The following is a 16961-nucleotide window of genomic DNA, read 5'->3' as shown; positions in this document are numbered from 1 at the left end:
CAAGACACTAGATTTCTGTAAGATTTATAAACAGCACACAAATTAAAATAATTGTAAGTCAAATAAAAAATAATAAAAAGACAAAATTACAATATTAACGTTAAAAAGTAATTTTCTTTTTTCAGAACAGATCAAATATTTATACAAATACTTCTTATAGAATATATGTAACATATAAAGAAGAAAAAACGTTTTTTTTTTTAATGTAGTTCAAACAAGGAAACACCCTTTGAATCCAGTCAAATAATTTACATTCCTACATAATACAGTCGCTTCATGGTTAAGGGGTGAGCTCAAAGACAGTCAGAAAAATGTTGAACTTTTTGTTAAAGGAGGTTTTGGTTGGTGTCAGTGTTGCTGGTGGAGTTGGCTGGTAGCAACAGTTTATCATCGTAAAAAGCATATGGGTGAAATACATTAGAGACAATCAAAGTCAATTCCACCGGCAAATCTGAACTCACGATTAAGTACAATGTAAACCACGTTTTAGTAGTTCAATTTAGTAGTTCATGTATGAAACATACAACTGTAGATTATAATAGAGGTGAAAATATTCCAGGTACAGTCAGTCAGATTAGTCAATCCTTATTCTAAGGATGCAATTCTTTATCCTAATTAATATGTCAATTATGTTGTTTTTTGGTTCAGTGTGGTACTTCTGTGTGTATCCTCCAAAAGTCAGGACAGTTCATTGTAACCTCCCCTCCCCATTTTTATAAAATATTCAGTATAAAACCCCTCATGGTGGCTCACTACTGATGTCTTCCTAGAAAAAAAAGAAACAATTTTGTTTATGAAAAGCACAATAGTTTTCAAGTGTTTGTGTTCAAGAAGGAGTGGGGGTGAGAGTTGATTAATACCCACACATATTTTAAACAATGATATAGAGCATATGTACACCCTCCTTTTCTGTCCCACCCTCCCCCTTTTCTGTCCCGCCCTCCCCCTTTTCCTGTCCCGCCCTCCTTTACTGGTCTAAGTTCAGTTTCAAATCAGTCAGCTCCACCACCACAGACAAACCAGGTCTGTAGAGAGGTGACACTAAATGTACAACAATGACAGGCAGTTACAGTACAGAATAGTTCCTACTGGTATCAGCAGACACCTTTAGATCAACAGTCCACCATTAGAATTCCATTGTTGTTACGAACAACTCCTCCTCTTCACCCCCCAATCCCTCTCTGTTATTAGTCATCCTTGTTTTGAAAAGGGAAAGAAGAAACGGAGAGTGGGATTGGAAAAAGGGATTCAATCCCGAGGATGAAGCTTTTAACATAACATTAGAAAAACATATAACATCTCCGAACTAACTTATACCATGATACAATACACAATTCCTGGGTAGGCTTTCTATGCCAAAGAAAGACGAATAGATGGAATCACTGAAGATAAGTTCTATCAGGTCTGGTTGGTTGGAGGTTGAGAATATGTTGGTCCAGCTCTCAAGTCCTGTTTTGTGGTTTGCGTATCCAGTTTGAGGTCAATAATTAACTCGGAATCAGCCTTTGGATTCCTGAGCTTCCGGTCCGCACTCGCTCTCCTCCGGGATATCCTGGAGATCTGAGGAGGTCATTGAAGGTTATTGATATGAATAAACATGTTATTAATATGTTTGATCATGTTTGAATAATGTGTTGATCCAAACAGGACTAGCTAGCTCAGTAATGTAAATAGAGGTTCCAATGGAGATGTGACTGGAGGAGTACTGTTATGTACACTGAGTTACCAGACAGTGACTGATACAGTAAGGACTGTGGACAGAGGGAGTTAAATATTGTCAGAGGTATCCACCCTTTAAGCACACAGAAAGAAAGAATGGGGAGAGGTGCATTGATTGATTGAGTAAGAAGGGCATCAAAAACAGACTGTCTCTCAACACTCTAAATGTTGCCTCTAAACCTACCATATACTGTATGATCAAAGTTGTATGAAAAGTGTGGAAAAGTAAAGAGTGGAGAGGACAGAGCGCTATTATTGACTATCAACAAGCAACCATTAAGAGCGAGCAGAGAGATAGAGGGAGGGCAGAGAGATAGAGGGAGGGCAGAGAGATAGAGGAAGGGCAGGACATGGTGCACAAAACTCTGCTCTAGAAACAGCTGAGAAATCGGTGCCAAACTGATAGATCGAGATATGACGTGGAGACACACCTTCAACATGCAGAGGTAGAGAGTGAGAAATATGGCAGGGCTGAACGAACATAAGTATGTGTGTGTGACATGGTAAACTAGGTGTGATGCGGTTAAAGGTCAGAAATGTGTAAAGATTAGTTGTCATGGACACCATAGGGATTTTTGAGGGATTCCATGGATTTGGCCAATTCCAAAGTTCTCGAATCATAGACCTCTTTATTCAACTGATTACACCCTACCAATGACTAATACCTTAGTGGCCCTAGACATTCCTTCCATCTGAATTTTTTACTCCACATACATACAAACGTATACATATAAACAACAACTTAGACGCACACAAACAACAACTACATCTCATCTGCCCAGACCAGCATGCTCACACCTCCATCCCTAGTGCCTGCATTACTGGTTTCCCTTAGATATTCCAATTACTCTCAATACAGGAAAGATACACACTGTGGGTCAATTACTCACCTCTTGGACTGTCAGAGCGTGGTGAAACCTTCACTACATCCGCCTCTTCCTCCGACTCCTCCTCCTCACTGCCTTCCAGTACGCCGTCCAATTGGTCCACTGGTTCCTGACAGGCCAATGGCGCGACAGGGCTGGGCTCGCCATCACCACTTCCTCTTCTTTTAGCAGGAGCCTAGTAAAGGAGAAAAGCCATCATATCCTGTTTGAGCTCACCTACAGATCAACCACTAGTGCTTCTTGAATGGCTTAGTGATTCAGACATTTGGGGTGAGGACTGTAAGTCTACCTAAACCCAAACACACTTGACCCCAAACTCCCACACTTGACATTCCCACACCTCTGCCAGATGTTACTTTGCTCACCTGCTCTAAGGCTGTAACATCCACCACAATGTCTTCGTTGCTGCCTCTGCTGCCTCTCCTTCCCCTCCTGCCCCTCTTGCCCTTATTGTCCCTGATCTGCTGCTCCAGCTGAGCCCTGGCCCTCTCGCTCTCCCTCAGCCTGGCCTCCAGGGGGCGCAGCCTCACCACCTCCTCCTGCAGCAGATCATGCTGCTTCTGGAGCATGGCCATCTCCCCCATGGCTGCCACCATGCCCGCATCCAGACCTGTGTCACGTGACATGGAACGGCACAGCCTGGGGAAGGAGTTTGGAGGAGTGGGGGTGGGAGTGGAGGAACCTGAGGAGGCGGGGCCAGTGCCCTCATGGAGGCGGAGCTCGAGGACAGAGTCTTGGTGAATGACGGCGGCCTGGGAGAGGGAGAGGGAGAGAGGAAGGAGAGAGGGAGTTTTGAATCTAGGTTGGAGCTGGGGTGTAAGGAAAGGACCACCTATGCAATACAAAATGCCTCAAATGGATTCCAGTGGGTCATTCAGCCTCACCTGTAGAGAGTGGAGATGAGCACTGAGGTTCACAAGCCTCTGACACACCTCCTCATTTAGGGGTCTGTCCTGTAGCTGGTTACCATTTCTGTCCTGAGAAGATAAAAAACACCCACAAAACATGAAGTCATTATAAATTGATTATGTATTACAGTCACAGTTGTGGCTTATGTACATGTTATCCAACCCTAAGGCACAGTCATCCTCTCTCACCTTGGACGCTGGACTTCCTTTCATTTCATGAGTCCCGTTGACGGAGATCGAATCTCCATCTGTAAATGGGTGGGACAGAAGGAGAGAGAAAGTGAGCTGATTGATAAGTGAGAGCTGAAACACTGTGGAAACCACCCTCCACCATCTCCCAGTGGTATAAGACAAAGCAAAACCACTCACTGCTCACTGGCGCCCCTTTGTGGTTCTGGTCATCATTGGTACCGTTGGTGCTACCGTTGGACTTGGGAAGCTCTATGTTGGAGCCCAGCAGCAACTCACTCAGCCTGTCAACTGATGAAAGGAGGGAAGGAGAGGGAATTAAAAAAGAAAAAGAGGCATAGCAGCACTAATACCACAATGTAACATAGTCCTAGTAACTGAACAACACTACACCCAGGGGTTAATAACGGAGGTTTCGTTGGTGATCTCAGATTGACTTCTGAGAGGCTATGACTAGCTGATACTCATACTCTTATAGGGTGCTCATTATTTAGTTCTACCTCTCTATCTGCAGTGCTAAGCTCTGGGTTAGGCCTCATTTAATACTTGCGTCTCTGTAAGACGGTATTAACCCTCACCTTACCCTCTATGGCGCTGACCTAGGATGACCCAACCCTACACCAGCCTCTCACCTCACTATTAGGTGGTGAAAAGTCAAACTGACCATAGACCAGGAATTAGAATGAAGGTAAATTCTACATTCCCTTACCCTCTGAGATGGCGTCGGTGAGTAGGTATTCCGCCTGGGTTGCGTAGGGGGTGTCGGCCCGGAAGATGTTCCTAGAGTTGGTGGGGGGCGTGACCTCCTGACCCCCACCGGTGACCTCAGCCAGGTCAGAGAACAGAGTCACTCTCTCCTGGAGGAGCTCCAGCACCTCCCTGTCCTTCTGCTGGATGTCAGCTAGAAACACATTCGAGTCAGTAAGATGCATCTTCAGGTCTAAAACAACTGAATATTCAGAACGTTGCGGATGTTGTCTATAAAGGGTAGATAAATAGACAAGTGTAGCACAGGACTGATATAGAAAGAGAAGGGTGGAGGAGTGTGAGGAGAGGAGAAGAGGTTGTACCTCTGAGTCGGCGCAGTAAGGCCTTGTCCTCTGTCTCTATCAGGGGGAAGTCCTCTCTGGACGGACAGCTGGAGGGAGGGAGAGAGAGTGAGGAGAAGGTGAGGTATGGTCAGAATAAGGATAATGCTGGGGCATAAGGAAGGACCCCTAGGATTCCATTAAGGATAATAGAGAATTCTCAAAATTGAAATCGGCAGTGGTCTGAATGAGTTGAGTAGGTTTGTGAGTATTACAGTAGCTGACCTGCTGACTGTCTGCTGTATGAGTCTCATCCAGTTGTTCCTGTCGTCTCGTGAGGCGCCGTGCAGCTCGTACATCTCTGGGGGGGTGGAGTCACTGATCAGGAACATCCCTCGCTCCTGATTGGCTATGTCCCTCACGATCAGGTTCTTCAGAGACAACACTGCAGGCTTGTCCTAAGAGAGAGAGAGATAGATATAAAGAGACAGAAAGGGGGGAAAGAGGTTAGCTCTGTGATATAACACTAAGACTAAATAAAGTTAGATGTGTGCAAAGGCAAAGACAGAAGCAATGGAGGACCTGCTGAACAAAAGTCAGAAAGCAGAAGAGATGAGTAGAGAGGAGAGGAGGATGAGTCAGATGAGTGGAAAGGAGAGGGGCAGACTTACTATGCATGGGAAGAAATACTTCTGGTCTTTCTCCTGCATGAACACCAGGATGTCTGTCATTAGCAGGACCTGCACGTCTACATAGACACACAGAGTGGAACATTGTTAAAGATACGTAGAGTGTGCACCCTCGTTTCTCTACATGTATTCTGTAGATAAACAAACAATCATACCCCCTTTATCTCTCTTCCTCTACCTCTTTCTCTCTCAGATACACACACACATACTCCCTCCCTACCTTTGAGTCTGGATCCTTGCGTCTTCCACAGCAGCGTGCCCTCGTGGAGGAGAGTCCTGCGGAGCAGCTCCCCTCCCCTGAACACCCCTCCTCCCCTGACCTCCGCCTGGGCCCGGGGGTCCAATCTGGCCCTGATCTCCTGGAGCCTCTGGGTCCGCTCCAACTCTGCCACCTGCTGGTCCACAGAGCTCAACAAGTCCCGGATCAGAGACAGGGACTGGGCTAGGGACTGGGCTTCCTCTTCACTGCCTGTTGGGGGGATGGTGGGGGGTGATGATGATGAGAAGTGTCAGTTGTATTCAAAAGCATTTAAGTTGTTTATGGTTATTCTACTGCTGTGTATATAGTGATTATTCAGTTCTTGTATTTTTTTTGTCTTCTCCCTGAGCTGTTGTGGCTGTTCTGTGTTCAGCTTTTATGCTGTGTGAGTATACTCACTAAGCTTCTATAGCTGTTCTGGGGTCAGGTCTTACCCTTGGTGTTGTCCAGGATGCGCTGGATGAGAACAGGGTATTTGGTGATGCGTTGAGTCACCAGCAGGATGCACTCCTGGATGCCATGGCGACGCAGCAGGGGCCCCCGGCTTACCCTCTGATTATGGGATGGATGAGATTTAATACCACTTATTATATATTAAGCAATAAGGCCCGAGGAGGTGCTGTATATGGCCAACAAACCCCCAAGGTGTCTTACTGATATAATAAACTTCAATTGGACATTAAACAAGTATTTGTGCTCCATACCCTTGTTTTATAATATACTATAATTACCATTTTGGCATTAAATGTAATAACACTACTAATTTGAATGTGTAAAGTAAAAGAAAGGTATAGATCCATCGATAGGGGCTGAAGCCCAGGAGAAATCCCATTTTAGAGAATCTCAAATATAAAATATATTTTGATTTGTTTAACACTTTTTTGGTTACTACATGATTCCATATGTGTAATTTCATAGTTTTGATGTCTTCACTATTATTCTACAATGTAGAAAATAGTATTTTTTTTAAATAAGAAAAACCCTTGAATGAGTAGGTGTGTCCAAACTTTTGACTGGCACTGTAAATGGCAGTAAAGATATGTTAATTCATGGGCATTCCATAGGAGCATGATTGGACCACAAAGGTAGGACACTTATGAAGGTTTTGAGGCCAGAACACGTCCTTGTGACGAGTGTTAGTTAGGTAATAAAGCAGGAATAACTTGTTCATGACTCCTTTTTGAATAGAACATCTACAATGTGATAGTTGTTTCTACCATTCAGTGTTATCTGTTCAGCACTCCTCCTAGCTAAGACATGAGGGGTTCCATGTGATCTCTCTCTCTCTCTCTCTCTCTCTCTCTCTCTCTCTCTCTCTCTCTCTCCCTCCCTCCCTCCCTCCCTCCCTCTCACTCTCACTCTCACACTCACACTCACACTCACTCGTATGAAGTGCTGAAACCTCTTGTCTCTGGCCAGCAGTTCCTTGTACAGTTTCACAGCTTTGGGGTGGCGGCTGCAAAACTCAGCATAGGCTTTCCTCATCTCATCTGCACACTGACCTGAGAACTGAACACACACAATGGGTATCAACTCAGTCAGTGTGTCTGTGCATGTGTATATAATATGTTTAGATTATACATATGTTCGTTGGGTGTTTAGTATGAATGCATTCTAATGTTAATGGATGATTGTGGATGTGTGTGTGTGGGTGTCTGTCCTTACGTCTGAGTGTGTGTGCCCAGTGTGTTTCCTACCTGTTCAGTCAGTATATCCCCCAGTTGGTTGATAGTAAAGTTGGTACTGCTCCCGAGGGCCAGGCTGTGTGTGCGTCGTGTCATAAGCTGGGAAAGGAAGTGCGTGTGTAGCGCCATCAGCTGCTCCAGACAGGGGAAGACAGCGTGCGCCACGCCCGGCTCCAGCAGCACCTCGTCCAGCATGCCCTGCCGGAACACCCCCTCCATGATCCGCAGGGTTCTCACGTGGTGGAACTCTGTCTGGATCAGCTCTGAGAGGGGCACAGAGAGGAGAACAGACAGAGTTATGGACACAGTACCTTTACATAACACACACACACAGAGACAGAGAGAAGAAAGGGATAGAGAGAGAGAAAGAGATAGGAATAGAAAGGAATATAGCGAGAGAGAGAGAGAGCGACAGAAAGCGAGAGAGAGCGTGACAGAAAGCGAGAGCGAGATAGAGAGAGAAGAAGAGAGAGAGAGAGATAAATCGAAAGAAAGAGTGAGGAAGAGAGGTGTTCTCACCATAGATGACGTCCTGTCTCTTGATGACGTCTTTGCGGTGCGTCTGCAGGTAGGAGGGGTCTACGGCCCGGCTCCACGAGTCAGCCTCAAAGTCCTTCCCCTCCCTCTCCAGCTCCTCCAACATGGCAGCATAGTACACCTCCCCCTCGTCGTTGAGGGACTCCATTGACATGGCTCTGTTTCTGAAATTCAGGGAGTCTGTGGACTGAGACAGGATCCTCCGCAGCCCCAACGGTGAGTCGTCATTCAGATTCCTGGAAACACATTTTTGAACACAACAGTTACACAACGTTTCAAACAACTTCACATCAGCGCCCTACTCGCATATAGGTAAACCAACTGATGACTCTACACAGCAGCCTGCTCACCCTGCGAGGTTTTGTGTGGAGACACTCTTGGAGAGGGAGAGGCCAGAGCGGACACGGCGGGAGCTCAGCAGTGACTGACGGAGACTGTCGGACGGGTAGATGGCTGAGCTGGGCCGCTCCTTCATCATAGGGGCTGGAGAAAGAGACAAGGGGTTCAATTGAACTTTTCCTGTCCAAAAGGATTTCAATCCATATGATGCAGTCAGTACTACATCCATATGGCAGTGGCATAGACTAGCCAACAGGTGGCAGCACCACTATATTCACATGCAGACAGGAGGCATTAATTGCGAAAGAAGGAGAGGAAATAGGATAGAAGTTGTTGAGGAAAAAAGATACTGACTTTTGGTCCTTAGAGCTACGTTCTGCAGCGCGGAGTTGTTCCTCACCAGGGCTAGCTTCTGTTGCTGCAAAACACACAGAGAAAACATGTTCAGACCAATGTCTCATCCAACAGTCAACTTCTCAAAGAATAAAGGCCCAACTTTGCTTTTCATACGCAAAAAAAACCCTGTTCCTTTCCCCTATCTCCCCTCTCTTACCTTTTGTTTCATCTTGACACAGTTGGCCAGTGTGTCTCGACAGCGGTTGTGGATGGTGACATTGCAGGCTGCAACACAGAAACACAAAGATCAATTTCCCCGACACTCCACAATATCTGCATATGCACTGTTGATAAGAATGGTAACTAACTATTTTTGAGGCACTTGTCATTACGGTCAAGATGCGTTGCTTACAGAGTGATACACATGACTGGTGAAAGGTTATGAAAGGTGCCAACTCTTTCTGTTCAACATAGGGTTTCAATGACACATTGTACATTTGATACTGGCACTGACTCGAATTTCATGTGACAAATAACCCTTGAAACCTATGCTTTCCAACACCAAGTAAAATGTTATCACTGTTATTAAATCACTCCTATGTTTCAAAACACCTCTTCTCCCCTCCTCTCTTCCCCCAGCTTTACTCTCTCTTCATTGTTAGAGTGGCTCCACTTCCTGGTACATGTTTTCTTGACAGGAAGCTCTCCTGGAATGGCGCTGGGAGGTTGAAGGGATGTCTGAGGCAGGTTATCGGTGTGTGTGTGTGTGTGTGTGTGTGTGTGTGTGTTCTGAGTCCTGGGAGTGTTGTTGCGTCAATATGAAACGGCATAGAAGTGTTTAAGAGAGTTCTTGCCCACTACACAGGGTTGTCTTTGTTCTAAGAGCAGCCCAAAGCTAGACACACACACACACACACACACACACACACACACACACACACACACACACACACACACACACACACAGAGAAAGTAGAATCTCCCTTACAAAACTCTACATATTCCTTTACTTTAGTCTTTCCCATGTCTCTGCCCAGATTACACATTTGCTACCAAAGCAGGCTAAATACAGCCAAAACACTTGTCAGAAGTATGCTTTGCTTTGGTGGGGTGCATTTCCTTGGTGCCGTTCCTATTTTCAACCAATAGTTTCCACGCACATGAGAGGGAACACAGGGCTAAAAATACACTCTTTTCAGGGTGTGTTCTCCATAAAAGCCAACATTTTACAGAGCATGGACTCAGCTAACACGCTTTCTACTTAAACCTCAAAATGAGAGGCACACTGTGGCTCATTCATCGCTCAAACTCTCACAACACATGCAGACCCTTACACACACAGACACACACACACACACACACACACACACACATACACACACACACACACACACACACACACACACACACACACACACACACACACACACACACACACACACACACACACACACACACACACACACACACACTACAAACGATTTAAACATACTCAAAGCTACTCACACACCACTCCTTACGGAAGGACAAACACATCCAGTAGATAATGTCCCGATGCTAAAACAAACAGACTAGGCCCCTTGCTCACTAAACCAACATGGCTGCCTTCTCCAAGTACTGTTAGACCCTTCCCCTATAAAGCTCAACATCGCTGCTCGGAAACTAGACTGGAGACCCAACAAGAGTCATGGCATACTATTATAGATGTGTCCATACAGAGTGGATCTACAACCTGGAAATGCTTTGGGGTTTCAAATACTGCTTAGAATCCCCACTTCCTTATGACACTATATTATTTACAGTTCACTTGTCTTTAGCTAATTATCATATTTATTTCTATGATAATACTGTACACTGAGGGTATAAAACATTATGAACACCTGCTCTTTCCATGACATAGACTGACCAGATGAGTCCAGGTGAAAGCTATGATCCCTTATTGATGTCACTTGTTAAATCCACTTCAATCAGTGTAGATGAAGGATTTTTAAGCCCTGAGACAAATTGAGACATAGATTGGGTATGTGTGTGCCATTCAGAGGGTGAATGGGCAAGATAAAATGTTTAAGTGCCTTTGAATGGGGTATGGAACAGTAGGTACTAAGGCGCACCCGTTTGTGTCAAGAACTGCAAAGCTGTTGGGGTTTCCCGTGTGCATCAAGAATGGTCCACCACCCAAAGGACATACAGCCAATTTAACACAGCTGTGGGAAGAATTGGAGTTAACGTGGGCCAACATCCCTGTGGAACGCTTTTGACATCTTGTAGAGTCCATGACCTGACAATTTGAGGCTGTTGTGAGGGCAAAAGGGCGGGGGGGGATTCAATATTTGAAAGGTTCTTAATATTTTGTGTAATCTAGGGCCCTCAGATTACGTCAAAATGAGCCAAACAACAATGACCTATTCGTCTTAATCTGAGTCTTTATCTGTGTCTGAGGAGGTCATCTCACATGTACTGACACAGAGCTACTCAGAGGCTACACACAGTAAGTTACACCCTGCTGGACACCAAGCAGGGCTCCTATTGGTCAGTTATCTGTTCATGCAGAGAACAATAAGAGGTGAAGCAGGAAATAAACATGAGTCCAAATGTTGATGAAAACAAAAACAAAATGTCTTTCTCTGCAGTAATGGAATAAAGGGTCCCTGAAATTAATTTGAAATAAATAACAATAAATAAAAAGATACCTGTGTACTTCATTCAATTTCAAGCCAAACATTGATGTAAAACAAGAAGATGTACTTAATTGATTGAATACATAGACAACATTGTAAAAGCATTGACGAGAAATCCTCCCTAGTGACTCCAAACCGGAAACATCCACTCAGACATGAAATCAATGGATTCTCCCAAAACAGGCGGTGCTACCTACTCCACATGCACACACACACACACACACACACACACACACACACACACACACACACACACACTCCCCCGCACCCAGCCTAAACATATGTCTCCCCAATTCACAGGGGACCTCAGATAGCAATCCCGATGTAGGACAATGTTATGACCCCGTATTCAAACGTCTCTGGGTCTCTGAGGCAATATGGCTCCCTATCAGACCACTGTGTTAAACGGGAGTGGGATAACTGTGTTACCCTCAGCTCATCCATCATTATTACTGTTAGGGACCACTAATGTCTGTGGACGCAGAGAGGAAGAGGGATTGGGACTGTGTCTGTGTGTGTGCGTCCGTGCAGACCTGCCTGCCTATGTGTGCGTGCATGCGCGCAAGTGTGTGTGCGTCTATGTGTGCATGCATATGTGTGTGTACGTGTGTGTTAACACACGTCAGTGTGGCAGATTGCTTGTTAATCTCCCACACTCCAACTGCCAGATGCACTATTTCCAGATTACAGTCGGGGATCGAGGTAGCAGCTGTGTATTGGGGCAAGAGGGGGAGGGGGGGGCATCCACCAAACAAAGAGAAAAGCCCCTCTCTCAACAGACAGTGGGCTTCATCATAGACCTACTGTATAATCTCCTGAGCCTGCATTCTGTACTGTATTTACACTATAGCTACTTTGTCATTCTCCATCTCTATAGTGAGTCTTACAGGTCTAATGGTTGTGTTGCATCTGATTATAACATATTAGCAAACTGAGATGACAGTGACACGATAACACAGGAATTAATAAAAGGTAAAAACTGTGAAAAATATTAGTTCAGTTTCACATAAACCTCCAAGACAAACTGACTATGACTGACCCAAGGCATGCTGCCTAAACCAATTTAAATTCTTATCTAATCTAAATCAAATAGACTCTCGACTGAAAATATCTTAACTGGCTCAGAATGTGAATATATGAACAGAGAAGCCAACAATGGTATTCCCAACCTGAAATAGCCGCACACCTCAGTCCTCTCTCCTACTTAGGCATCCTCTCTCTTTCCTTTCCCCTTTCTCTCCATCTCTCCAGTGTAATGTGCAATGATAATGAATTCATGCCCCCTTCAGCCCAATACACACAAATACACACCCAGACCCGACCCTCTGAATATAATTATGCCCCCAACCCAAATCAATAGCCTATGATCAGTGTTCTATCTAAACTACAGCTGTTGTACCTCTTACTCCCAACTGCAATCTCTGTGCCCACCGTCTCTCTCATTCTCAAGTACCGGAACTCTCTCTCTCTCACACACACAAACACAGGCACACAACCCCCCCCCCCCCCTTCGGCAGCAGACATGTGTAATCAAACCCCATGCCAAGAGCCTTCCCTCTCCCACCCCATGCCCCTCTGTACCCCTTCCCTCCCTCTGTGCTCCCCTTCTCTGTCTGTCTGTCTCTCTCTTCTCTCTTTCTCTTTGAACCTGGTCTTCAGAGCCGTAGGGGTCAAGGTAACGAGGTCGAAGATGGAGCCACTATTTCCTCAACTTGAAGGACAATAAACTTCATCCATACATCAATATTCAATCAAAATAGGTAATAGGGCTTGATAAGAAGACAAAAAGCATCCCTCTTTCCCTTTAGGAATGTACGTTTGGATTGATTTAATGATAAATACAAATGTCAATCGACTATGACTGTCAATTGAATTGTCTTTGCTGCTGCTGTGGGGGCAGTGTAGTGTTATTGCATTGTATAACGCTCATTTCAAAATGGGGTAAGCAAAACAAAAATACAATTCACAGTATGGACTTCCTCTATCTCAGGCAAACTCCTCTCTGTCTGTCAATGTCATCATGCATCATCTATACAGCTTTGTCTCCTACTCTGTCTTTCTGGCTCACTTGTTTGTGAACTAATATCTCTCTCTCCCTCCCCTCTGTCTCTCTTGACCTGAGAACTGATGGCCCCTGAGGAGTTTTTTCACTCAATATGTTCTCCTCTACCTCCACCCTGTACCTGTCTTTCCCCCTCTTTATCTGTCCACCCTTCTCTCTGGATCTTCCTCTATTTGTTTGCCCTGTTTGCCCTGGAGTCTGCCTTCTCCCACTCCACCCTCTCTCCCTCTTTCTTTCTCTCTTTCTCCCCCAGCTGTTCCTCCAGGCCAGTGGAGAGAGGGGCAGGCCGTCTGATCTGTGCTCCCCACACACTAACACTATTGTCTGGGCCGGGCAGGGGAGGGGAGAGGGTTCTCCTAGAAGGCAACAGCTGATTGATTCTCAAAGGGAGGGAAGGAAGGGAAGCAAAGAAAAATACTCTCTCTGTTTCCTTCTCTCTTTTTCTCAGTTATTTCCTTCCTTTGATCCATCTCTTTGGCTCATATGTCTCTTCTACCTTTATCTTTATTGACCCACACGTCCTACCCCACCTCTCTCTCTCCACCCATATTGTTTGAATCTTCCTTTTCTAGCCCCAATCTCTCTCTCCTGCTTCCTCCTGCTGTTCTTTTGTTCACCCTTTCTCTTCCCAAGAAGAAAGAGAGACAGTCACACTAGACAGTCACTAACCCCTCTCTCTCTCTCTCACACACACACACACACACACACACACACACACACACACACACACACACACACACACACACACACACACACACACACACAGGTCATCTTCCTAACAGTTCAATATGACAACCCTGGGGCAAGATGTCTGTTGGTCCTGATCTGGTGATGCATCAATACATCAATACCCCAATAATGTTGTCGCTAATAACATTAGGCTTTTGTCTGGGCCTTGTGAATGTATGTATTGCCTACAATAGTGTGTGTGTGTGTGGTACTCACTGGGGCAGCTGAGGGCCTCTTTAGCGGTGATGCTCTTGTTGCAGGCGGAACAGAGGGTGGTGGCAGACACGGTGAGGGAAGTGAAGAGGTGGCCGTTGCTGTAGCGCGCCTCCCGCTCCCGCGCCTCCTTCTCCCTCTCCTTCATCCGCTCCTTCTCTTTGTTCTGTAACCAAAGACACAAATCAGCGCCAACCGATGCAATCTGTGTGGATATGAACTGTTTTAACTCTCGCTCATCTCACACTGTCAACCGTTCTGGATATTCCACAGCTGTGAGATGCTTGTCTCATACTCAGGTCTCCTCATACTGTATATGCAGCATGCACTTTGTTTCATAGAGTAAGTTTCACTGAATGAGGACAGCTGGTGCATGAGGAATTGTAAATGTGGTGTTTTCAGGAATAGTATCTCTCTCCCTCCCACTCAAGGAGATTGACAGCCTGGGGACTGTCTTTAATCCCATTGTTACACTACAGGGCTCTCCATGCTGCCTCAGCATAACTCAAGTGTATTCAGTGTGAGTCTGTATTTAAGCAATCACGCCTGCATGTGTCCTTGTGCATCTAAGAATGTGTGTGTGTGTGCACTACGCTAATTAGTATAGGCGCATTTGCAATTGTGTAGGTGTGACTAAAATGTGAATGTTCCAGTGTTACTTCGCCTCTGTAACATCCAGCTGTTCCTAGCATGGTGCCTTATTTTATACCACACATTTTAATGGCAGCCTGTCTGTCTGTGTCCAGACCAGAGCACCAGTCTATGCTGCTGGCTGTGACTCTGGCTGTGCTGCTAAGTAAGCAGAATGGTCAGGTACCAAACAGCCTTTCACAGCCGGTGGCCTTTTAGTCACAAACTAATCTCCTGATGTTGTGAACACAGACAAAGTAGTCCATCTTCAGTGGCTTTGTCACTCTCTGTTTTCCTAAATGCTCTCAGCTAATTATCAACTCCACAACACGTGGTGTTACGATGAGATTGAACCCCAAAAAAACGTTCTAACTGAAGAAACCTTTTGGAACCCTTTTCTCTAAGAGTGCAGACTTCAGACCCTTGATGTACACATAAGGAAAGCTAACCCGGTTGGTTTATCATAATGGGCAGCAGAGAGGTTAAACTCACCGGAACGCGCCACACAACTATAATGTTATCAGAAAGAGGAAGAGAAATAACGAAAAGAGGGATTTGTCAGGGGTTCCTTTGAGAACCTAAACAAAAGGCCTGGGGGCCCCATTGTGAGGAACTCATTCAGGACATGTCCTCCATGGCACCATCTCAGGGGTATGTAAAACACACCCAAAGGAAAGAAAGCAGAGAGGTATGGAGGAATGGATGGAGTGAAAGAAGAAGGGAGGGGAGTTCAAACCCATCCATTTACATTAGCTAATTAAAAAGGCAACCCGCCAAGATTTTGATCTGAGGTGAAAGTGGCAGAAAGAGACTCAACGGTAAGGACATATAGGACACACTGACACACGCAACATGCTGGTGTGATGACTAGCTACAGTTGTGACGCTGTAATGACGGTGGGATGAGGTGAGACGGGCAGGGAGACAGCTTAGGTCCAGGACACCGGGTCCACTTTCAGACCCTCATGTCTAAACACACACAGTATGGACAGTAAGTAAACCACATTTACATTCACTCTGGTTTGAAGAGGACGAAAACAGGTGCACAATTTGGCACTGGGCACCAAGCCAATGCTTGGTAAATCTTTCTAAGCTTCTCGGGAAGAATTAATCCATAGAGTTTAACTGCATCCATGTAGCTTCCATCGCCTAGCAACTCCTGTACAGTATGTCTGAGGCGGGCTGGCTTTAATGGCGGTAGGATGAGCACTGCGGCAGCATGTTCTAATCCACTCTGTCCCCCGCAGAGCAGAGGTAGGTTAGTCGACTGTTACCAAACTGCCTCCCTCACTATTATTAATGCACAGTCAGCTCCATCAGTCAAGACCACCTTATTAAGACCTTTTTCTATAGAACTGACTCTTACGCTAGATATCTGGCACACTGACTGAATTTCCCCCTCCCCCTATCCATCGCTCTCACACACTCGCTCCATCTCTCTCCCTCTCCCTCTCTCGACTCCTCTCTTCTTGTCTCTCTCTATCCTACCCTCCTTATCACACTCCTCTATAGTGGATTAACAGACTGGATTAGAATCCTCTGACTCAGGGCGGATAGGGGATGATGTGAAAGACGAGAAAGATAGATACTGAGCGATAGGAAGAGAGAGCGAGAGAAGAGTGAGTGAGATTGCTAAGAGCATTTCATTGAGTGAAAGAATGCCACATTGCAGTTTTTAAAGAGCGGCACTGCTGGTAAATTGTTACCAAATGGGCGTAATGACTTTTTAATGAAAAGAGGGTGGGGCAGTGGGGAGGAAGAGAGAAGCTGCGGTCATAGACCAGGGATTAGAAGATACTATTAAGGGGCGGATTAGGCAACAGACTTAACCTCTGCCCAAGCCTTCCAGATATCGAACCTTACTCCACTGAGGAATTTACACTGTTTGGTGGATGAGCAGAGGACAAGGCCTTCTTGCTCTTTCTCTATTTGGTCTCTCTCTCCCTCTACTCAATTCAAATGTCTTTATTGCATGACAATAGACATATGACAAGGAAAAGGCTAGGAAGTAAAACTGGGAAAGTGTGTACTATGAAGAAATTAAGAGTTCATTTCCACGACGCTATATCCACAA

At 45.4% G+C, this 16961-nt stretch overlaps 1 protein-coding gene across 5 annotated transcripts in view; it reads right to left on the bottom strand.

The window, feature by feature from the left end:
* Positions 1 to 8: 8 nt before the first annotated feature.
* The window catches only part of arhgef2 (rho/rac guanine nucleotide exchange factor (GEF) 2), a 62790-nt gene continuing 45837 nt past the window's right edge, over positions 9 to 16961 (bottom strand). For all 5 annotated transcript variants that reach the window (XM_065009059.1, XM_065009060.1, XM_065009061.1 and 2 more), the window contains 19 exons: positions 14262 to 14424; positions 8794 to 8861; positions 8595 to 8658; positions 8252 to 8384; positions 7884 to 8137; positions 7377 to 7627; positions 7063 to 7188; positions 6114 to 6231; positions 5641 to 5889; positions 5403 to 5479; positions 5017 to 5189; positions 4774 to 4841; positions 4413 to 4604; positions 3884 to 3994; positions 3704 to 3762; positions 3491 to 3583; positions 2972 to 3358; positions 2610 to 2781; positions 9 to 1560 (listed from right to left, as the gene is read on the bottom strand). In XM_065009059.1, the coding sequence (XP_064865131.1) occupies positions 1499 to 1560; positions 2610 to 2781; positions 2972 to 3358; positions 3491 to 3583; positions 3704 to 3762; positions 3884 to 3994; positions 4413 to 4604; positions 4774 to 4841; positions 5017 to 5189; positions 5403 to 5479; positions 5641 to 5889; positions 6114 to 6231; positions 7063 to 7188; positions 7377 to 7627; positions 7884 to 8137; positions 8252 to 8384; positions 8595 to 8658; positions 8794 to 8861; positions 14262 to 14424 (2820 nt within the window). In that variant the 3' untranslated portion in view covers positions 9 to 1498. The remainder of the gene's footprint in view (positions 1561 to 2609; positions 2782 to 2971; positions 3359 to 3490; positions 3584 to 3703; positions 3763 to 3883; positions 3995 to 4412; positions 4605 to 4773; positions 4842 to 5016; positions 5190 to 5402; positions 5480 to 5640; positions 5890 to 6113; positions 6232 to 7062; positions 7189 to 7376; positions 7628 to 7883; positions 8138 to 8251; positions 8385 to 8594; positions 8659 to 8793; positions 8862 to 14261; positions 14425 to 16961) is intronic.

Source organism: Oncorhynchus nerka, linkage group LG3 (genome assembly GCF_034236695.1).
Source record: "Oncorhynchus nerka isolate Pitt River linkage group LG3, Oner_Uvic_2.0, whole genome shotgun sequence".
Lineage (NCBI taxonomy): Eukaryota > Metazoa > Chordata > Actinopteri > Salmoniformes > Salmonidae > Oncorhynchus > Oncorhynchus nerka.
This window is presented reverse-complemented; position numbering and strand designations above follow the sequence as displayed.